This window comes from Orcinus orca, chromosome 3, assembly GCF_937001465.1.
Source record: "Orcinus orca chromosome 3, mOrcOrc1.1, whole genome shotgun sequence".
NCBI lineage: Eukaryota > Metazoa > Chordata > Mammalia > Artiodactyla > Delphinidae > Orcinus > Orcinus orca.
The window spans coordinates 106,914,643-106,938,597 of record NC_064561.1 but is presented as its reverse complement, the minus strand read 5'-3'; the positions used below and the strand labels follow the sequence as shown (position 1 = coordinate 106,938,597).

General features: G+C 38.6%; 1 protein-coding gene across 5 annotated transcripts in view; it reads right to left on the bottom strand.

Annotated features, from left to right (window-relative positions):
- The window catches only part of LIX1 (limb and CNS expressed 1), a 999,195-nt gene that overhangs the window by 33,027 nt on the left and 942,213 nt on the right, over positions 1–23,955 (bottom strand). Inside the window, exons 1-3 of one of the 5 annotated variants that reach the window (XM_033400672.2) lie at positions 14,788–23,875; positions 13,983–14,041; positions 9,287–9,375 (exon numbers count right to left, since the gene is read on the bottom strand). Coding sequence is in view for 2 of the 5 variants with exons in the window: in XM_049707524.1 (XP_049563481.1) it covers positions 14,788–14,869 (82 nt within the window). In the remaining 3 variants the exon portion in view is untranslated. Of the gene's footprint in view, positions 1–9,286; positions 13,947–13,982; positions 14,042–14,787; positions 23,876–23,955 lie in introns of those variants that run through there. The other 4 variants (XM_033400685.2, XM_049707524.1, XM_004263509.4 and 1 more) reach the window with 4 other exon arrangements.

The window sequence follows — 23,955 nt, the reverse complement described above, 5'->3', positions numbered from 1 at the left end:
CAGAAACCTGACAGGAACTTTAAACTTAATTTCCTCTCTCCAGATCTAATAAATGCCCAGATTTTGTCAGTTCCATATCCTGATGTCTCTGATAGTCATCACTTCCTCTCAGTTAATATTGCCACTGCTGCATTGGTTCATATCTAACCAGATATACCACAGTACCCACTTGACTCCAATCACCCTCCCATCCAACCCATCCTCAACTGTTTCCAGGTAATCTTTCTGAATCTTATGGTTAATTAAATCACTCACATCTTAAAATCTTTCTGTGGGTCCTTCATTACCTACAGAACAAATAACTTCTTGGCAAGTCATAGAAGACCCTATGTCTTGATACTCTTTCTCATTCCAAACTTCCTCAAGTCACCTTCCAGGCCCCTCAGGCTCTCATGCTCCCAGGCCTACTGAACCAGAATCTACATTTTAAACAAGATTCTCAGGCAATCTGATGCACACTAAAGCTTGAGAAGTCCTGAGTAGGATAGGACGAAGTTGCTATTCTCATCTCTCTTATCATGTGCCTATTATATGCCAGGCACTAGGCATTTTCTCATTTAATTCTTACAACAGGTATTATCCACAACATAGAGATAAGAAATAAAAGATGCTCAGGATACAATCACACAGCTACTAAGTCTTAGCCTTGGGATTTTTAACCTAGTTTGGTCTGGGTGTATAGTCTAGCTCTTTGCTCATCCTGAGCCACTCCTAATTATAATGGAATTTAAGTTGTTTTCATGCATGTCTACATCTATTAGAAGCATTTTAGAAGAAGAATAAAGGTTAATTGAATATTTGAATGTCATCAAAGGTATGGAAGATGTGTTACCTTTGTGAGGCTGTTGGTAGGAAAGGTGTAGGAGGCTCTGCACAAGAATTACTTCACCTACCATTTTCTATGGGCCATTTTTCTGATACTTATTCTTGGCAGTCAAACAAAGCAAAGGGTTAATATCTGTATTTTTTTCATACAAGTGATATGACACTTTCTAGCTTGGAACTGTCACAGTGAATGAGCAGTCTGTGTCATGTGAACAGTTATCCTGATTAATCTTCAGCTAACACTTTGCTCTGGTTTAAAACAATGTTGTAAATACCCACCAGCTGTGGGCTTCAGAGGGGGGTTGTGATTAGGCCTCCCATTCCAGTCCCTTCTTTCAAGGAATAATGGCTAAAGGAGAGACCACAAGAGGAACAAGAGGAAATGACAAAAGACCGAGGAGGGCTTTGGAACAGGCTTCCTTTGAAGAGGGGCATGAACAAAAGTCAAGGTCAAGTTTCTCTGTCTGATTGTGCCTTCCACCTCAGGATCAGGAAGTATCGTCTGGAATACATCGTTTGTGGCTATGCATTATTTCTCCCAAAGTTTAGTGAAATTCTTTCTAAAGAGTTTCTACTTTGTCTGAATGGACACTAAAGGAAAAGGGCTTTATCCACAGCCATGACAAGATAAATTGGTCATCCATAGTGAATCTGGACACCAGACAGGAGAGAGGTAGTGAATCCTCAGCTGGAGACCCAGAGAATGCAGATGAATAACAACTTGGCTGATGCTGGAGCCAAGCTGAGCAACTCTCTGACTTCAGGGTTTAATACTACAGGTCATCTATTGGTCTTGCCTTTGTCAAGGTAACTGATGTTTAACTGGTAAAATTACTATAAAGAAATAGAATGTCCAACAAACACATGAAAGAATGCTCAACATCACTAATCATTAGAGAAATGCAACTCAAAACTACAATTAGGTATCACCTCACACCAGTCAGAATGGCCATCATCAAAAAATCTACAAACAATAAATGCTGGAGAGGGTGTGAAGAAAAGGGAACCCTCTTGCACTGTTGGTGGGAATGTAAATTGGTACAGCCACTATGGAGAACAGTATGGAGGTTCCTTAATAAACTAAAAATAGAACTACCATACTACCCAGCAATTCCACTACTGGGCATATACCCTGAGAAAACCATAATTCAAAAAGACACATACACCCCAATATTCATTGCAGCTCTATTTACAATCGCCAGGACATGGAAGCAACCTAAGTGTCCATCGACAGATGAATGGATAAAGAAGATGTGGCACATATATACAATGGAATATTACTCGGCCATAAAAAGAAACGAAATTGAGTTATTTGTAGTGAGGTGGACGACTTAGAGTCTGTCATACAGAGTGAAGTAAGTCAGAAAGAGGAAAACAAATACCGTATGCTAACACATATATATGGAATCTAAAAAAAAAAAAAAAGGTTCTGAAGAACCTAGGGGCTGGACAGGAATAAAGATGCAGACGTAGAGAATGGACTTGAGGACATGGGTGGGGGAAGGGTAGGCTGGGTCGAAGTGAGAGAGTGGCATGGACTTATATATACTACCAAATGTAAAATAATTAGCTAGTGGGAAGCAGCTGCATAGCACAGGGAGATCAGCTCAGTGCTTTGTGACCACCTAGAGGGGTGGGATACGGAGGGTGGGAGGGAGACACAAGAGGGAGGAGATATGGGTGTATATGTATAGCTGATTCACTTTGCTATAAAGCAGAAATTAACACACCACTGTAAAGCAGTTACACTCCAATAAAGACGTTTAAAAAAAAAAAAAAGAAAGAAAGAGAATGTCAAATGGCTGAGGCTGGGGGTATGGGAGGAAGTGGAAGGAGAGAGAATTGTTGGGGAGATCCTAGGAACAAGAGCATGAAATCCAGTTCCTTTTTGTGATTTCTATCAGTTCATAACATCTGAGAGTAAAGAAAGCAATTTAACCTCTGAATTGACTTTGCACATCAAACTTCTTAATGAATTCCATTGCTCCAAATTGTTTTCTCAGACACATGTAATAGACCCTGTTATGGACTAAACATCTGTGTCTCCCACAAATTCATATGTTGAAGCCCTAACCCCTAATATGATGGCATTAGAAAGTGGGGACTTAGGGAGATAGTCAGGTTTAGATGAGATTATGAGGTAGAGCCCCATGATGGGATTGGTGTCCTTATAAGAACAGAGATACCACAGCTTCCTCTCTCTCCCTTGTGAGGACTCAGCAAGAAGGCAGCCATTTGCAAACCAGGAAGAGGGCTCTCTCCAAAGTACTGAGTGTGCCAGCAATTTGATCTTGGAGTTTCCAGCCACCAGACATGTGAGAAATAAATTTCTGTTGTTTAGGCTACCCAGTCTATGGTATTTTGTTACAGCAGCCCAAGCTGACTAAGACAAACCTCTTCAGCAATTTTGAAAATTTTCACATCAACAAGACGACAATTTGCTATGCAGTTTATAGATATTAGTGTGGATACTTTTTTCTTCATTGTGTTTTAAAATCTGAATAGGACAGTTTTCCGAGTGGTAACTAGATCCCCAAGCAAGTCTTTCATAAATGAGGTTTTCATTTTCTCCTTCCTCAAGCTTTCTCTCTGATTATAAAGTTCAGCATCAAACTTCACAGAAGGCAGTTGACCAATGAAGACATCCGACAATGTGGAACACTTTGACCATCCAACCTTTGACCCTTTCTAGCAGAAATCCTCAATCAGCTTCAGCAAATGCAGTGTCTTTACTTGTCCTTGAACATATACTGCATATTTTTTCCCTGTGTTTTGGTTCAAGTTCTCCTTCCTATCCTGAGTATTGTTTCTGCCCCTCCCTTCTATCCATCCAATTTATTCTCATAGTTCAGAGGAAATGCCACGTCCTCCATCACGCCTTGCCCACTGGTTCTAGCCCATATGAATGTACTTTTCTGTGCTCTTATTCCATTAGTGGCCCTATGTCTTAGCACTTAATCTCCTATAAGCCATGTAATAAAATAGATGTGGTGCTCCAGGCTAAATTTATCAAGTCAGACTTGGCTGGACTTACTTCTGGCCAGAGGAATGAAATGCCTTGTGATAACAATTCATCTTATAGAGTACACTATTATGTTATTTGCCTCACAGCTGACTGATTCTAGAGGGCAGGGACTCTAGTTCATTCCCCTCTGTAGCCTCCTTGGTATCTAGCACAGGGCTATTCATCTAGAAGCAGTTGTTGAATTCATTTGAAATCTAAGAAAACTACATATCTGTACTGTGCAACTGAATGAACATACAGAAGATAGGTGAAGGTACTACGATTCATGGAGAGATCAAGACTTCCTTCTAGATAGGAGGTTTCTTATATGAACCACCATGGTACCCACACAGCATGGATGTGGTGGTGGCAGCCATGGCTCAGATGGAGATGGCTGAGGAGGTGCAGAAAGATGAAGCCTGGGCGGAGTAAACATGTGATTGCTAGTTGCTCGCCAGCTGGGGCTTTACCTTCATGATAACTAGGACTTAGGGAAATCCTGAACAGGAATGGTAAGTACTTTTGTCTCAGAGTGTCAATTCTAATCCATTTATGTTGACTGCCTGGAGCACTGTGTTGAAAAGGATTTGAAAGTAGTCTCTGAGATCAGGAATTGTGTAACAGAACACCACAATTAACCAGCAATGAGGCACTGGTGTATCTGGTAACCCTGTCTTTGATGGTATAGAGTAAAAAAAAAACAACAACAAAGCAGTCAAAATAGGCCTCTGTTCATAAAGGCTTACAATATGATTGCAGAAATAATGAATTCATAATATAATTTGTTAACAAAATACTAGACTGCTACATTGTAGAACAGAAATGATTTTAAGGTAATATTTAAAACTTTAAAATTTATGGCACAATAATTAAACAGATTCAAGGGGAAAAGTAGATAAATGTGAACTGAAAAGGTCAGAAAAAAACAAGCGTAGGGGGACTTCCCTGGTGGTGCAGTGGTTAATAATCCGCCTGCCAATGCAGGGGACATGGGTTCGATCCCTGGTCCAAGAAGATCTCACATGCCGCAGAGGAACTAAGCCCGTGCGCCACAACTACTGAGCCTGCACTCCAGAGCCTGCAAGCCACAACTACTGAACCTGTGCCACAAATACTGAAGCCTGCGCACCCTAGAGCCGGCACACTGCAACTACTGAGCCCACGAGCCACAACTACTGAAGCCCGCGTGCCTAGAATCTGTGCTCCGCAACAAGAGAAGCCACCGCAATGAGGGGAGCTCATGCACCACAAGGAAGAGTAGCCCCCACTCACTGCAACTAGAGAAAGCCCGCGCGCAGCAACGAAGACCCAATGCAGCCAAAAACACATAAATAAATTAATTAAAGAATAAAAATATGCATAGGAGGAGGGCCTAATCTGAGCCACCTCAGAAAAATGAGATTTACACCGGGATGGGGGAAGGGATAGGAACTGTGCTCTCAAAGGAGAGTGGCATTTGACAAAAAGAGTAAGAAAAACAGTAATGCCTCAGCTGTGGAATTATGTGTGGGAGCAATAGGGAAGGAAGCCATTAGGAAGGGGGTACAATTTGATAAGAGACAGGGTAAGGGGAGTTTGTTTCTTTTAATAATTGGAAATTGATCCTATTGTTCTGGTGCCTCAGCTTTACCCAAGTGGGAGAGAAAGGCAGGAACACAGAGTTCCTTGTCCTTTGTCTTTGCCTGAGGTGATGAGCTGCCTGTAGTGGCTCCATTCATGAAGAACAAGGGCAGAAATACTTGGAGAGAATGTGCAGTTGCTCTTATGCATCTCGGTGAGCCCAGGAAGAATGTCTCTCTGGGAGGAGCTTGGGCAGAAAATCTGTGAGTGAGTAGGAGATACAGCAAGCAAGAGAATGCTCCTTTTGTAGTCTGGAAGGAGCATGAAGCCACTCAGAGGGCCTTTATCCTAAAAACTCAGAGCTTGTCATTTTCATAGATTGGACACGATGAAGATGCTAATAGGGACACATGATATATGTTTTCATATGGGAACTCTGAGATGGAGAGGATGTAAATGCCCCATGGATTATAGGGGCTTTGGTTTGAACACAATAAAACGTGTACTGCATCTTCTATCTCCACATTTTATCAACAGGCAGGCAGTTTCCTTACGTAGTTAAAAGCATGGACTCTGAAGCCAGAATGCCTGGGTTTGAATCCTGTCGTTACCGCTGTAAGAAACCTACCTAGTGCTCCTGTTCTATCTGTAAAATATAGTACTTACATTACAGGGTTGCTGTAAAGCTTAAAATGGAAAATGCTCAGAATAGAGCTTCACACATAGTAAGCACTAGAGTGTTAGCTATTATTTGTGGTTAGAGAAGGTGAAGGAAGAAAGGAAAAAGCATGATTATATGCTTGCATGTTGCATCTTTGAGACTGACTGTTCTTGTATTGGAAACCATGTCATTAAACATTCTAAAAATATTCTCAAATCCGAAAATTCCTAATTGGACACATTGTGCTTTTTAATTTATTTCCAAAATATGTGAAGAGTTCAGAGATGGAAAAAAGAAAGCTCTTTTAATATCATTCACTCTTAAAGTCAAAGCTTCATAATGGACAGAAAATAAATAGATGAAATGCTACATGTCTCAAAATCTGGAGACATGGATGTCTGTCCCAATTTTTCACTTTCTAATAAATGCTAATGGCAATAGAACTGCTCTTAGCAAAAACTACAGAGAGGGGCTAACTCTTATTTGAAATCAATGTTAATGACTGATTGTGCTTCAGGAAAGTAGAAACATTATAGTTCATTGCCCAGTTCAATTACCTAATACCAGGTAAGTCCTGCAGGGAAGACAGTCATTTGTCAGTAATAAAGGGTCTTAAAAGTATGTTATGAATGTTATGTTATGAATCTATCAGAAAAAAAGAAGCAATTTCTTTATGCCTTACATGAGAAAAAAATTCTAGCTGGGCAAAATTTCCCTTGCCAAAAACAATTAAAGACAAATTGGAAAGGCTACCATTTAAGGATAAACCATTAAGAGGCTTTCAAGATGCTAAACATATTTTCAAATCGATTCTCTGCCTCCAAACAGATGGATTTTTTTGTTATGCAATATTTTAATATAATCTTTTAATTACCCTTAGCAGGTGATACTTTAAAATAAAGTTAATCAGTATTTTCTATTCTAGCAATTCAATCATGTACAACTTGTTTTTGTCAATGTGATTCCCTAGATTTGTTGAGGAGAAATAGGAAAAGGACCCCCAGATAATTTAAGGAGCCAGCTCAAGGCATGATGCCAATTTGCCATTCACACAAAATGGGGTACCTGTGGGTCTTGTGCTTGGCTAGGCTAACTCCAGGACACTGACCAACAGAGCCAGCTGTCTAAACATTTATAACCATCCTCAGGCTTTGACAAGTTTTGACCAGGCTAATGGAATCTTGCTGACACAGCTTGTGTGTCATGTACAATATGTAGGAATCTTGGGCCCCTTCTTCTTTTCTGTAGATACTCTTTCAAAGGTAGCCACAGCCACACAACAGAGCTGAGACAGCTAAGAGTCTTGCTTTGTTCCCAGCATTATTTTCTTTTAGTAACGCTCCAGAGTCAGTGCCTAGCTCCTTCAGCAGCTGGGAAGCTGGTTGTGTTTCTTTTGTTTGCTTTTTCTTTTCTTCTGGTCTGGTCCCCATTCTCTACCCTGAACACTTTCTCTGAGGGAATTAAGATTCTTTGGGTTGTTTTTTTTTTTTTTTTTTTACAAAATTAACCTCTTGGGAGATTCTCTATAATATGCAAAAAAGTACATCGTTCGTTTTGGTTTAATTTTCACCTTTAGAATTTTAAATTGCTGAACTATAAGTCATTTGGGGAGAAATTTAAATAACACTTTTAAAAAAATATCTTTGGATGTACAAGATAATTTTTTAAGAAGGCAGAGGGGAGAGAATATCAAGGAACAAGAGGGAATCACAAAGACATTAAAATAAAAGGTCATTAAATATATCACAATTGAACGGCAGCAGCAATAGCAGGCCTGAGCTCCCAAATGTGCTTTATCTGTGCACCATGGTTCAAATGATGTCATCCAATCACAAAAGCTACACAGACTAAAAACCTCATGTAATCCACTTAACCAATTAGGAAGTATATATTGATATCTTTCCCATGTGCCATTGGGCACTGACACTGCACTATATTTCAGAGACTTTGTAGGACTGTTGACTTTAGATAACCAAGGATCCAAGATAACAAAAAACAAACAAAAAAATCAAACACTGTTACTTTGCTGACCAGTTCTGTTTAGTTAGAATGGTCAAATCTGTGCAAATGTGGCTTTAGGCATGTAACATACCTTCCCCGGGTAGAGTCATTATAAGAAAGCTCTCCATGACCCTGCCACAGCTATCCAACTAGGGTTTATGTACAAGGCACGGACAGAGTTTGGCCCTAAAGAGCTTGGTGCACACAGAGTTGTGTGACCCAGAGCTGAGGGTAGACCCTGAGGATGAATATAAGGACTGGCAATCTGAGTCACTGCCAGTGTGGTATATGGGATAATTTGGGCTGCTCTACCAAGGCCAACCTGAGGCAGTGTTCTGGGGAAGTTGCCTGAGGTGGCTGTGTTTATTTTCACAGCCCATCCTTCTTCCATGCTGCCTCCTGTTTCATGGGGCTGTCAGCTTAACCCTGCATGCAATTAGGCTGTGATTAAGGTGTCAATGGATGATGGTTTAGAAAGTCCCAGTACCATTTATTTCATCATATTTCACTTGACAATGGGAAAAATCTTCCCCCTTTTTGTGAGGGAGAAAATAAACAAATCAGCCACCAGAAAAGTCTGTTGTGCACCTGCTAGGTGCCTGGCCTTGTGGGAGACACCTTGGGGGTTACATAGAAGTGCAAGGTATGGCTTTGCACTCCTGGGACTTCCAACTTAGGTGTGGACAAAAACATGCCAGCAAAACTATAACTCATAGTACAGAGGCATATGAGAAAAATGTAAACTACACTATACAGCCCATAAGTGTGAAAGGGGTGGTGACTAGATGATGGGTTCCCACAGCTGCATTAATGGGATGAGATCAAAATAGGGATCAACTGATTATCATCCCAGTAGGAAAAAAAAAAAAGCAACACCATAATTCAAACAGTATTCTAAGGACAGCAGAGAGAGAATGTAGAAAACTACAGGGAGTGTAATAATTGCCTATTTTGTCATTATTAAACTTTCAGTAGGATTCTTTTTTCTTTCCTTTTTCTTTTAAAATAGGATTTTTAAAACTGCCTTGACAGACTAAACTTATATGAGCATTTGAACATGGAAGAAAAGAAATAAGAGCCTTTGGGGTTAAAACACCAATATGAAATGTATTAAATAAAGAAGATTCTTTTATGAAAGGCTTCTAAAGTTGTCTTACATTTCTTAAATCAATCTGTAGCACATAATCAGTAAAACCGTATCATTTAAACAGAAAAATCATAACTTAGAAACTCACCCTTGTGCAGCTGTATCCTATTATGGGCTGTAACTTAACACATGAGTTTCAGAAGTTGTTAAAGTTGAGTTCAGGCTAACAAATCTTAACTGTTAAAAAAAAAAGCCTATGGTGAGATGAGACAGCAGACCATGAAGAGGCACCAGATTTGATCACAGGATGGGTGTCACTCATATTTTATTTTGATTTGTTAAATCTTATTTATATATTAAGAAATAAATGTATTAAGACAGATATGGCCATTAAGTGATCAAGAAGCCACTTCTTTTTTTCCATTTTGAAAAATTTTCCTCTGGCACTAAGACTTTCAGTATTTAAACTCTGCCAAATGTATCTTTACTGAAAAAAGGAGAACAGTGCTTATGCCACAGATAGCTGAAATGAAATCTGCATTTTTCTTTTAGTATAAATTCAATAAAAATAGTTGTGTCCTGTAATAGATAAAGTAAAACTAGCTTTTGAGTAGGCTTTTTCAGTAGAATGGACATCCACAGTTTAGATGCTAAAATTATCAGAGTTCAAATTATTGTAATTAAGATGCCATCATTAATCCAAAATGAGCTAGCAAGCAGTGGAGTTTTTTGTTTTTTGGGTTTTTTTATAACAATACTTCACTTTAAAAAATAAATTTATTTATTTATTTTTGGCTGCGTTGGGTCTTTCATTGCTGCACACGGGCTTTCTCTAGTTGCGGAGAGCGGGGGCTACTCTTCCTTGTGGTGTGTGGGCTTCATCATTGCTGTGGCTTCTCTTGTTGTGGAGCACGGACTCTAGGCGCGCGGGCTTCAGTAGTTGTGGCACATGGGCTCAGTAGTTGTGGCACATGGGCTTAGTTGCTCCGTGGCATGTGGGATCTTCCCGGACCAGAGATCGAATCCATGTCCCCACCATTGGCAGGTGGATTCTTAATCACTGCGCTATCAGGGAAGTCCCTGTTTTTTGTTTTTTAACCATGCTCTTTCCAGCACACTTTCTGTGGTGGAATGCAAAGCAATACGTGTAGGAATTTTATTGCACAAGTGCCTTCATCCCTCACATCCTACTCCATTCCTTTATGTGAAATGCAAAAACCATAAATGTATCATCAAATTTATAGATATTAGATAACTACTCTAAAAAGCATGGGATGCGGAAAATACTTGACTCCTGAGAATTTTTCCTCTCTTGCATTCCATACAGCCAGATTCATGATTACTGAGATGTTTTTAATAGCTCTATAGTATGGTCCAATTTTTCCAAAGGGTAAAAATGTACTTTTTGAAGTATTCACCTAACTGGTATAAATACAACCTTTCATGCAGAAAATGTCTCCTCAAATGGGAGAGTTAATGCACTTCAAATATGTGAGAAATTTTTTTTCTAATCGTGCAATGTTTAGTTAAATGTTCCACCATATTTTTTCATTATAAAATTTTGGGGAACAGTGAAATCTAACACTTCACTTTATAAATCAGTGCTAGAAACCAACATGTTCTCATGGCTTTAATGACAGCTAAGATAGTTTTTAACTATCTGAAAAGTTTGCCTTGATTTTGGCCTTTATTTAGTGAAAGTGGTTTCTCCCTATAGGCATGTATTGCATCTTGCCTGCATGGGCAAAAGGATTCTTGCTGTGAAAAATCTGCAATTCTCTCCAGCTTAGTATCAGGAAGTATACTTGTAGCAGATGTCAATATAATCTTTTCCCCAATACAACATGAGGCCATACACTTCCAGAACTAATCTACGATCACTGCTAACTCTAATGGACCCCTGTTGCTTACACTTGAGCGTGACTCCACCTGCCTTCTCAGCCTTGTCTCCACCTCCCCTGATGCATTGTTCCTGTATTGCCTGATCTGCCTTTGGACAAACTGTTCTCTCTCCTCAAAAATGCCCTTCCCTTATTACTCTCCTGTTACACTCCTGTTCAGATATGCCTATTTAATGAGCTCTCTCCATATACCCAGAAGAGTCCATTTCAGTTCCACCTCTGTTTTCCTAACAGATACTGCCATGACAGCACAAATGACATGGTAATGTAACACCTCTGAGAGGCAATGTCTTGCAGTGGCTAAAGGTGAGAGGTTGGAAGATAGAATTTGAATCCTGGCTCTGTCATTTTATTAGGTGTGGCCTTGGGCAAGTCACCTTAACCTCCACAAGCCTCAGTTCTCTCACCTATAAATCAATAGTACCTATGTTATTGGCTTGCTGTGAAGAGTAAACCTTCTTAGCATAGTGCCTTAATCACATGATGAGGACTGACATCTTAGCATTACTATTAATGCATGAAGAAGGATCCGAAGATGGCAGATAAGCATATTATGCTCTTGTAATTTGAAGGGTTAACGCTCAGAGTAGGATCTGAAAGTGCAGACATCTTGAAATCATGGGGCGGTGATTTCCTTTGGGAAAGCATGTGAGAAATTGTTAAACAGGGGCAAACAGATAGTAAGCTCACACACAAACTCTCAAAAGAGCTGACAAGGGCTGCTTTCAGGATAGCTCATCTTTGATTGTGACACATGACACATGAAAAGAAACTGGATGTTGCACAAAGCCAAGAATGAAGGGCAACATGGATATATGCCTTAATTTCTCTACAAAGAGATTCTGTCTGGTGGTAGAGACTCCCAGAGATACCTGTTACAAAATGGAGACATTTAGGTAGTGAAGAACAGTCCAGTGTCAGCTTAGATGAGCAAATTACAAACTGAGAGCCCACCTCATTTAAAATTTCTTTCCGTTATTTTTCATTTGAAACGCAAAATAGAGAAAAAGGGAAAAAATGTCATGAAATTTATTTCCTTTCAGGAAAGAAAATAAAAAACAAATTACAACTTTTGCCAGATGAACACCTGTCTAAAACAAATGAGAGGTTTAATACATTACAAAATGCCACTTGGAGGGCCTCCTTGGCTGAGAAAAACATTCATATTTTATTTCCTTAAATGAATGTAACTATCCCCATGTGCATCGGTCTCAGACCAGAAAACTCTCTGGGTACTTTTCCTGACCAACTTGAAGAGAAAATTCAATTTACTATTGCTTGTTTTTAAACAAATCAAAAGCCAAGGGAGGGCAACAAATTAATCAAATGATCGTTTACATTCCTTGTATTATATGTTTCTGAAGAATAAAGAGAAAAAAACTGCCTTTGCATCATTGAAGAGAAATTTAGAAAAACACTTTTAGAATATTATTATTTTTTTTTTATGCTCCTTTGTTCAACTGTGCACGGTTTTAAGCATTGTTGAATTGGCTTTTCATCTTGTAGGAAAGCAAGGTAGCAATTTTTCTTAAGGAATTGACAGTGATGTGTTCAAGTGCTTAGCTCTTTCCTTCTGGCAAAAAGAGACGGGCCTGGGGTGGGGGAAAAGGAGCCAAGAGTGACTAGGAGGAAGGGAGGCTGCTTAGAACCTGCTATTCAAGGTTGATAGCAGCTTTTTACAGGCTGTATAAAGCAGGATTGTGGTGGCAGCAACTTATGGGTGTGCCAAAGAAAATGAGTCCATGTGCTAAACCCTGGCACATGCATGGTAGGTTGCTGAGGCAGGGCATAGGCCCTAGGCAGACTTGTGATGTCTGCCCCAGAAAGTAAGTGAAACTGTTCCCATTTATTCCATGAGGATGGTGAGTGGTTGGATGTTTGGATATCATAAAAACCCCTGGCACAGAAATCTGCCATTTTGGCTTACTTTCATTTAGTCATTTTTCAGATTAGAAACACCTGGAGGGAGAGGCTCAAAAGTTAAAATTCACACCTATTAAGCCATGCAAGCAGTTGTAGAGTGGCAGCCCATTCTAGGGTAAGCAGGCAATGATATCTGATGAAATTTAAGTTCTATGTTAAGGAATGAAGTATATAAAACAGGACACTTCTTTGCTTTTCCATATAAAAGAGTTCCCACAAAGGCCTGGATGATGGAACCTAACGTATGTTTTATTTTAATCCTTTTCTGTTTTATTCTCTCTGGTAAACTAAACAATTGCTGGGATTTATTTCAGCTCAAAAAGTGGGCCATATAATTTCAGATTAAATTTCTTAAATTCACAATGAACTCAGTGAAAAATTTCACCTCTATTTCCTTTTACTGTTTCTACTATCTAAACCCTCACCACATGATCCCTGGTCCTCTACAGTTCATCCAAAGTCTTAGGCAGGTCAAGATCCTTTTTACCCTTCACTAGTGAATGCAGTGCTATTGTAGGAGAGAGGCATTCTTTCCTCCCCTTTTCACTTAAAAAAACATGCCAAACCTGAATAGACTCCAGGCTAGTCTGGGGGAGGGAGTGATTTTTATTTGTTCTAACATAGCTATTGACACATGCTTGAAGACAATATTTAAAAGAAAGCAAGAGAAAGAGTAAGAGGAGTAAGAAAGCAAAATAAAGAAAGGAAGAGAAAAAAGGAAGAAAGAAAAAAGAAAGAAAGAGCAGGCTTTCACTTTATGCCTTAGTGGGCAAATGGGTTACAATTTAATTTCTAAGAAGAACATTTTATAGAATAAAATTGCCTAACATTTCTTTCTCTTCATCACACATATGAGAAATATAAAATAAAAGGACATCTGGAAACGAACATTATTCAGCAATCAGAAAGCAAAAATACAAACCATTGATGTTTTGATGGAGACAAACATACGAGATTCACAAAGAAGAAAGCTGTAACTTATTGAAGTAAAAAAAAAAAAAAATTCCATATGCATTTTACCTTTTGGGCAGTTCCATAGCAAAGTTCTGTTTCAGAAGCCCTTTGTAATATGAAACCCACTGTAGATAAGATACAAGGTGAAGATAGTCTGTTTTGCAGCAGCAGGAAATCAAATTGGTTCCAGAAACAAAGTTACATGATAAATGGTCTAATAGTATTGCTAGAATTGGAAATCTTGATTGAATTATTTTTCATAACCATTAAAAAAAGATTTTGAAATAACTTTGCCATAGCTGTTTAGATTTTTTTGGGGGGGAGGGGGAGGGCGTTGTTGCAGAAGTGGGAAGACATCTCATTTTACTGGCCTTTTAAACTAAAGTGTTATAATTTGTTATCAAAATTTAAGAGCTCAGTGGTGATTTATTAATTTGTTTGCAACAAAAAATTTCAAACACAATACTTTTTAAACATAACTCATATATGGTATGGAGGATTAAACAGGTTAAAAAAGAGACATACTTTATTATCATTTTCAAGTTATTTTTAGTTTTAATCCTAGTACCAATCAGTCTTATTTATTTAAAAATCATCTGGAAAAGTTCATTAAGTCTTAGGCAAATCTTAGATTTTAAGACAGACTTCTAAACGGTTAACAAGATGTATCACTGACAAAATATCCCAGCGACTGATACCCGTAGGTGAAATGAAATTATTCTGTCTGAAGTCAGGAACAAGTTAAATACCACTTAGACCACAGCACACGACTACAGAGATTTAGGAGAAAACATACTTAAATAGGATGTGACTAGACATTTAGGACTATTTTCTAAAAAAGTCAAAAAACGTTTTTCCCTTCAGTACTTACAGTCTTTGAAGACTAGAGCCGGGTCTCTGTGAGGCAAGACTTGGGCAATGATGTGTCTCAAGGATTCCAAGGTTCTGTCCATCTTGGGTCTGCCTGTGCGAGCCTGCTGCACAGTGTCCTCATGCCTGAATTCTTGCAGTCCTGGTCTGAATTTGTGCAGCTCATTGATGCACAGGATTACCAAAGAATCTCTTTTAACATCTGCCAATCAGACATTTCCCAGAATCTAAAGACCCCTCAGGGGGCCCTCCTCCCAGGCTCACTTATCTTTGTTGTATGCTGAGCTAATTAGCTCAAAAGGCTGGCTGACAGGCGGGTTCCCATTGCTTCCTTCTGTTAAACACACCCACCTACAGGCTAGCTGGGGAAGCTCACTAATCATGGGAACAGCTTTCCTCTCGAACCAGATTTTGCCTGAATGGTGTGCAGCTTTCTGACTTACATATTTCTTTTGGTCACTCATCTTCTAATGTGCTGACTTCAGGTATATAGAAGCAAGAAGGTTATTTCTCAAGAAAGTTTCCTTAGTAGCAAAGGAGTTTCCAGCTCAGGACTTCCAGCTCAGAATCAGTATAATCTAAATTCTTCTCGGTAAAGAAGTGCTGTAAAGATTGTGGATGTAGCCAGGCACCAGATCATGTATTTTATCTGAATCCAGGAACATCTCTTTGGGAGCCAAGTGTTTAATTTTTTCACCCACCCAAATTATAGTCACTTTTGATGGGCAGTGGCAAATAAAATCTCATAGTCTGTGTTTTGACTTGCTTGGGAACATTTGTTTCCTTCTTTATCCTTCGAGGCAAATCGTTCCCAAGATTGACTTTAATGAGTTCTGATATCATTCACTTCCTTTCATTTCCTTTCAGGATAACTTTTTATATTAAAAATTTCAGGAGAAGTAAAAATATATTTTTCAAAGAATATAGGTGGTTATGAAAATATCTGAAGAAAACAAAGCTGCTTTTTCTACCGATGTCCTACACCACTCACAACAATGTTAAATAGTCCTTCCACAGGAGACATGTCATAGAATTCTACTGCAGTAATAAGGATTTAAACCAGATATAAAAGAACTGATTTTAGTGGCTGTAACCTATGTTAGTTGTTGATGGCTTGTTGAGGATTTCCTCACTTTTATTTAAAATATTTTTCCAGGGTAGGCACAGGAGATCGCTTTCCAATGTTCTTTCTAATACTCAGATTCCATAATTATGTTGTACTATATGATTAACTGAAACCGGTTCTTTAAAGACTATATAAGATGTTTTCCATGTGATCAGCTTCTTCGGCTAGTTGCTACCAACCGCTTCTACAAGCGGTGGGCTTAATTAATAAAAGGAAACAGAAGGAATGAGGCTGTAATAGTAATTCCTATTATAATGACCATCACCTAGTAAAATGCCCACAGAGAGTATGCATATGCCACACACAACAGACATATAGGGTTGCCCCAGAATGCAAAGATATTATAAAAAAAGAAATTGAAAGAAGTCACACTTCTTTCATAGGGTCCCGAAGTGTACTTTACATGGGCTGTAACAAATAGGAAATCATCAATGTCCTTGCCATCCAGTTCATAATTTAAAGGAGAAAATAGATGGTTTGTAGACACAAAATTATTATATATTGATTGGATATGAAGCATAAATGAATGCAAATATTTTCAGTGTGATACTGAGATAGAAACCAAGATATTTTAGGTTCCCATTAGAGGAACAGAAAAAATAATACGGACTTCTCAGGGGAGTGAGACTAATAATATAAAAGTAGAAAAATTAGAAATAATTCTGGGATTTCAATCAATAATGGACTTTTTATGGGCTTAAATTTAATTCCAGTAGTACATAAAGTATTTTGGTTGTGTAGTGTGGTGGAAGGAACACTGAATTTGGGATTAGTAAGATCTAGGACTTGATTTTAGTTATCTGCATAACTTTGAAGAAGTCACTTATCTTCTCTGGACGCAGAGTCCTCATCTAGAAAATTAGGGGTTTGAGCCAGATGCTCTCTTTCAGATCAAACATCTATGATACTATGGGTATATTACAAATGAACACAAATATTATCATACATTTTCTAGCCTTCTGGAAAGTCATATATTTATTTCCTAAAAGCTAGACTGTCTTCAAACAAATCACTGCTATTCTCATAGTCAACTTCATACCCATTCATCAATAGTAAGGGACACATATTCATAGAGTGAATTAAAAGGTACTCACCACTAAAGCTAACTAAAACGAAGGGTAAACATTTATTAATAAAACTTATCTTCAACCTCTGTAAGATTTTTTTTAAAGGCAAACTGTGAACATCTGCTTAGAGAACCCCAAAACAGCTTTGCAAAGATAATTTCATAAAGATAACATGATCTTTATTGGGTTATATTTTAAGAAATAATAATAAAAAAAAAATTCTAGAAAGGTGGATATACAACATTCCAGTTGGATAGTATATTTTCTTCTTTCTCATTAGGCCCAGTTCTTCAGCAGATGTTTTCCGAAGCCTTTGCATATTCATTTCTTCCTTGTCTGCCCTTAAAGACTTCTTACCTTAAAGTGCTATTGTGAGACTATCTAGAAAAACAACTCAGTGGTTTCTCACCAGTCTCTCTGATATAGAAAACACCTGATGAAGATGGAAGCGCCTGAGAAACCCCTGTGCAGTGTGCCTGTTTTAGTACATATTCTACAGTTCACACATTAGATTTCACTGTCAACTGCAACCATCTCTAGTCATATGGCAAAAGCAAAATCAAAGTATTGAAACAGGGTAGATGACTACAGTGAAAACCACAACGATATTTTTAGAAATCCTGTTAAGGGTACCACTCAGAAATATGAGAAATGGAATCGAACTGACATATTCAGTGTTCAAAATTGATCACCCAATGGTAAAAGTGGAAGGCTGAGTGCAACAGCACACACAAAGCTCCCAGAGAGTATCGATAATAATACAGATGAGTAATATTCTTGTTGTTAATTAGTTCATTACAGGTAAAAACTGATGAGGAGGCAGGGGCCACCAACTGAAATAACATCCAGAATGTTAGAAAACATAATGCAGCGAAGAATTAGTACCTCCACTATCCTCCTTGCTGTGTCACTTCATACAATGCTTGGCCCTGGAGGAGGAATCTGGGGTAGGTGAAATAGGAGAGTTGGCCTGTTGATAAGGCTACAGTGACCTTGAGAGTACAGGTCCTGAAAGATTTTAGCACAAGGTATGCAAACTCCAAAGAGTAGGCGTTAAGTAACTGGGTCTGAGCTTATTTAGAACTATTCAAAACAGAAACAATGGGGAGCAATTGACAGCAGCTCCTTCCAAATTCCAGTGGAGATGGGTGGGGGAACTGGTAGGTCCTAAATACCAGATTGGCCGGAAGAGGGTCAGAGCCCTGTGCAATGTTGCTGGGGGCTTGGGGGAGGGGGAAGAAGGGCAAAGCTAGGAAGAAACTGACTTTGCAGGGGTAATGACTAATGACTGTTCAGTGTCAGCTTTGTTTAGCCTCAACTAGGAAGAGGCCAGTAGGAGGAATGAAAGGCTGGTTAGCATCAACTTTGTTTACTCTCAACTGGGAAGGAACAAGTAAAAGGAATGAAATGGCTTCTCAGTGTTAATTTGTTTACTCTCAACTGGGAAGAGACCAATGAAATGTTTGAATCAAGGAAGGTATTAATGAGAGGGTCAGTTGGAAAGGCAACTTCAAATTATCAGACAAAAGTTTAAAAACACAGGCAACGTAAAAGAACTTTATCTCAGATATTCGTTCATTGATATTTTGCTATATTCAGGAAATCATTATTAAGTACTAATCTGCTGAACTACACGAATAATTAGAAAATTGATAAATCTCCCATCTACAGATTAAAGGAATGTACATTCTCTCATTTTTATAGAAAATCACGAAAAATGCTTTCCTGAAATAATTTCCCTCCCCACCAGATAAAAACACTAGTGAACTGCCCTTTGTCTTTGCCAGGGCAGTCAGAGAACCAAAAAGCACAATGAAAGTAAACCCTTCATTTATCTGCACCTTCTGTTTCATATACTTTGGGGATCCTGAATGAGCCCACGTCATCTTGATTGTTTTGTGTAACCAATTACCCAGTCCAATCTTGGTATTTTGTCTCCAAAGAGAAGTAAAATTGATTCTTCAAGAAATACTTTAGAGGCCAAAGATATCATTGGAGGAGGCTTTGCTAGTTCACGGGTTAACACTTCCAAGATAAACAGAGGTATTTAAAGGTGCAGGAATTTGGATGTTCAAATTTACGGGATTGGAGATAATGATGCCAAGCCCTTGGGTCATGTGATTTGTGTTCTATGAAAACTGAATTGATTACTTAACTGTGGCTGGCTGACTTCCAGCATAATAATGTATTTTGAAAAGAAGAGTTAAAAAATTTTTTTAGCTTGCTTTTAGTGGACTATGCCAGTGGCCTTTACAACAATGTTTTATCTTTAATTAATGTTTATCTGATTATTGGTTCCTCTCCCTCTCCTTGCATTTTCTCACAGGACCACCACCCCTACTCCCCCTGCTTCCCGCTTTCCAGGATAGGAATTCACTGGTTGTTGGGGAAAAAACATATAAGCTGTGGCTATAAAATGATCAGATTCATCTTAAAAGAGTTATCTGAACTCCAGTTAAACAAAGGTCAAAACCACCCGAGTACACTGGTTTTCCTATCATTCGCCTTGCCGGTAGCATGAATTCCATCTTTTCTCTCACTCCCAACCTTATTCAGTCTATGTGACTTTGGAAAAGTAATTTTACGTCTAAAGATGTTTTCCCATCCCTAAAATAAGAACTCCAGTTTTATGTTTTTATCTAAAAATAAAAATAAAGATGTGGTCTTCTATAAGGGGCATGCTGGGGGGGTGAGACACACACCCAGTTTACATGGACTAACTAGAGCTACCCTCTTCCTTCTTTAGACGAAGTCATGTTTCTGGGGTATGAGTTGTATGAAATGTTTAAATCTTTGCAACAGTGAGCAAGTTAAAATGAAAATCTAGACTATGAAAAAAATTATATTTGATTAAAACAAACCTAGGGAAAACGTTTTTGGCTATAAACAAATGACAAAACTGAGATTAGTTGATGGCAATGTTAGGTTCAAGCAAGCCAGTAACTTCACTGCTCTATATATTTTAGATGAAGCTTCCTGTAAAGACTGCATCATTAGTATACTCTTAATTCAATTCAGGCCACACTTATGGATATGCTTACATTAAGATAAAAGCCTTGTGCCCATCCATTTCACACTATAAACTATAATTTCCATTTCACTTCCTATGCAGTCACCACCAGAGCAATGCACTTAGCATGCATCCTGCTGACACAGAAGAAACATTATTTCTTTTCAAATTTGTTTAAAGAAGGAGGGATAGGAAACTGTATAGAAAGGGGGCTGATTTTTCCACAAATTGAAAACTGGAGAAAGACCAAGTGAGACAAAAATATATTCTTATGATTCTCTCAAGGTACCTCATTAGCCTTGAGCTCAAGGAAAAAGAACTACTCCCCCAGCACCACCCTGCTTCCTAGGGAAAACGTTTTTGGCTATAAACGTTTTTCCACCTCCTCTAAACCAGAAATATTCCACTCAGGGCTTCAATCTACTGAGATGGGTTTCTTGGGCCCGTGAGAAGATGAAAAGGCCTGTTATGGAAAAACAAGTGAAAAAACCCACCCACTTTCTAAAAATGGAGGAACTTTGTGAAAGATAGTACTCAAAGCCTGGACCTGGTTGTGAGGACTTTTTCTCCTATCTCCACGGCACCAGGAAGACAAGTCACAGTCTGTGGATCTTAGTGACTTGTAGAATTTAGACCCCAGAGCTGGAAACAAAGGTCTAAACCACTCGATTACAGTGGTTTTCCTACCATTCACCTTGCCGGTAGCATGAATTCCATCTTTTCTCTCACTCCCAACCTTATTCTGTCGATGTGACTTTGGAAAAGTAATTTTACATCTAAAGACGTTTTCCCATCTCTAAAATAAGAACAAGGCAATAAAGACTATAACTCTAGTATGATAGAATAGGATTCTATTCCAGGTTGTCTTAATTGGAATACTTAGGCTGACAAGACAACATGATAACACTTTAGATTCTAGTTTTCCTCCAATTCATTGTCTAACATTGACAAAGTTCCCTTAGTTCTACTCCCTCCTCCCTTTAAAATCAAATAATTGCACTGCTTAAAATCTACGATCACTCTTTTTCCTAATACATCAAGTTAAACTTAAAATTTTTCATATATAGGATGGATAAACAATGGTCCTACTGTATAGCACTGGGTACTATATTCAATATCCTGTGATAAATAAGAATGGAAAAAAATATGAAAAAAATATATAACTGAGTCACTTTGTTGTACAGCAGAAATTAACACAACACTGTAAATCAACTATACTTCAATATTTTTTCAAAGTCATCTTTAATTTGGACCTTTGCCACACAACACTTTCCCCCATGTACAGTATAATAAGCATATTACATTGATTTCTGACTTGTCAATTTTCTGCATGATTTCCTCTTAGCAAGCTCTTTCAGGCTACCTGTTCAACCAAATCCCTCCCCCTTGCCCAAAACAACTCACCAAAGCACTCTGGCCTTTCACTTATCTACTATCCTTGGAATTTCCTCAGCACTACATCAGTGGTATCAGGCTCTTTAGTATAGTCTTTGTATTGTCATGTAAGTGTTGTGTGTTTGTTCCTGTCTCTCCAAAAGACCTTCAGTCAACAAAAATTTAAAAACCTGTGTACTCCTTCCCCAGGTACCACTTTACACAACACCGAACCACTTGGAAAACTGATGTGGACATGTTTCTTGGTTCCTAATGCAGGCCAAACCTCTTCTACCAACAGCAGAGTTATAGTAAGCAGGGTTTTCTTTTGATTCATTTATTTCAAGTGGTTATTTTTTTTCTAAACGGAAGCACATAATACTGTGACAAATGTCCTAAATAACACATCTATGAGCATGCTCCTATTTATGGGATTAAACCTACAATAATTTGATTCTAAATGTTACATAAAGTTAATTTTAATGTCATCATTATTTATAATACTAAGGTAAAAGAAAAACCTAAGACCTTTAAAATATATCAATATTAGTCCTTTTGAGTGTTGTGGGCTTTGGAGTTATTCCCACACTCCCAGTTATTATGCAACTGTGCAGCTCATGATTATTCTGAACTTTACCTCATCCCCAGCCATTACAGTTGCAGAGTACTTCATAAAGCAGATCAAGGGCAAACTAAGATATGGCCTGATGCTCTCTAGGAAGTTGTTCTGAGGAAGGATGAAGAACAATGAAGATGGTGAGCCTTGGCTTACCCAGAGCACTGAATGTGACACGAAACAAACCTACACCTCAGGGAAGTGCTCTGAACTCAACCCCCTATCCTGTGGAAATGGCTGATAAAACTATGAGGCAGCAGGTTTACCTAAGTTTTTTAATTAGGCAGCTATGTGTTTTGTCAGAAAATTTACAGTGCACTTAACTAAAAGAAGGATTATCTTGAACTGCACTAACCTTCCAGTTAGTACCCTTTAAAGATCTTTATGATTCTGGAGAAAGCTCAGAAGCCATCTGTACACCAAAGAACAGACTGATGGTTACCAACACTGCAAACCTGGCACTAATACAAACTGCATACCTTGCAGGAAAAGCTTATTTCAAGGGAACACCAAGTAGACAATGGAAAGCTGCAAGCAAAGTATCTGTACGTCTTGATAAAATCATAGTTGAAATACCTTGAAAAATGGAAAGATTCCTCTGGAATCTCCCTTTTGGTAACCTTAAGTCATTTGAACCATACACTAAACATACAGTCAGCCCTCTGTATCCTTAGATTCAGAACCCGCTGAGATGGAGGACCCACCGTCTGCGCTTTTATTTAAGGGACTTGAGCATGAGACGATTTTGATACCCACAGGTGGTCCTGGAACCAATCCCCAGGGGATACTGAGGGACCAGCATCAAGCACTGTGCTAAGCTCCTGTAAGGTGTTATTTCATTTACTCTTCAGAACAACCTCGAGACAGGGACCATTAAATGTCTTCATTTACAAATCAAAAAAGCGAGGTTACAGAGGCTACAGAAGGTACCTGGGAAGTGGTAAAACCAGGATTTAAATTTGAAACTCCCAGATTCAACAAGTGTTTTGCGTCATAATACAGTTTTACTATATTAGTAGTAGACTTAAAAATTTTTCTTATTGTTAAGCTTTTTATGTAATAGGTACCCAAAAGGTAGACTGAGTCAACTGAATAAAGCTGAGTAGGGTGAAGTCATATAGTTTCCCAAATTGGTTTTGAAACTTTTAATATAAGAAAATGTATTCCAAAATAAATATTCTGTGGTTCTATTATGCTGTCTTCAACATTATGTTATCAAAATGCTTTAAAGTAGATAGATTATAAAAAATGAATAGGGCTTCCCTGGTGGCACAGTGGTTGAGAGTCCGCCTGCCGATGCAGGGGACACGGGTTCATGTCCCGGTCCAGGAGGATCCCACATGCCGCGGAGAGGCTGGGCCTGTGAGCCATGGCCGCTGAGCCTGTGCTCCGCAACAGGAGAGGCCACAACAGTGAGAGGCCCACGTACAGCAGAAAAAAAAAAAAAAAAAAAGAATACCTGAATTTAAAGATATACCTAAAATTCAAAGCTATGTAAATACTTTCAAAATTAGTATAATTTTCAAGAGAATTAGATGTGATATTTTCTTGCATCTGTATTATGACAGTGATTTTATTAGATAGGTCTTGTGAAGGAACAGTAGAATTAATTTTGCAAAGGTTAAAGGGAATCTGCTGTCTTTGTCAATCTTGGAAAAGAATCTGCTGTTGTATCTCCTGGCCAATGCTAACTACAGATGCAAGTAATTCAAAGACATCCTGGCTGGTGACTGTGGGGTGACACTGCCATCTAGTGACCATTTTCCACTGCAAGGGACATCCCTCTTACAGGCCATGCTGTTGCTGAAGAGACTGGATTATCATCAGGTACATGTACCTAAAAACCCACTTTCACATCTCACTGGATTATAAAGTCTTTGAGGGAGAAACCATGCCTTATGTATTTTCTTTTTTCCTGCACCCAGTGAAGGGAGTATAGCTGAATGTGGGGCCTAATTAGGGACGATGACCCCCAA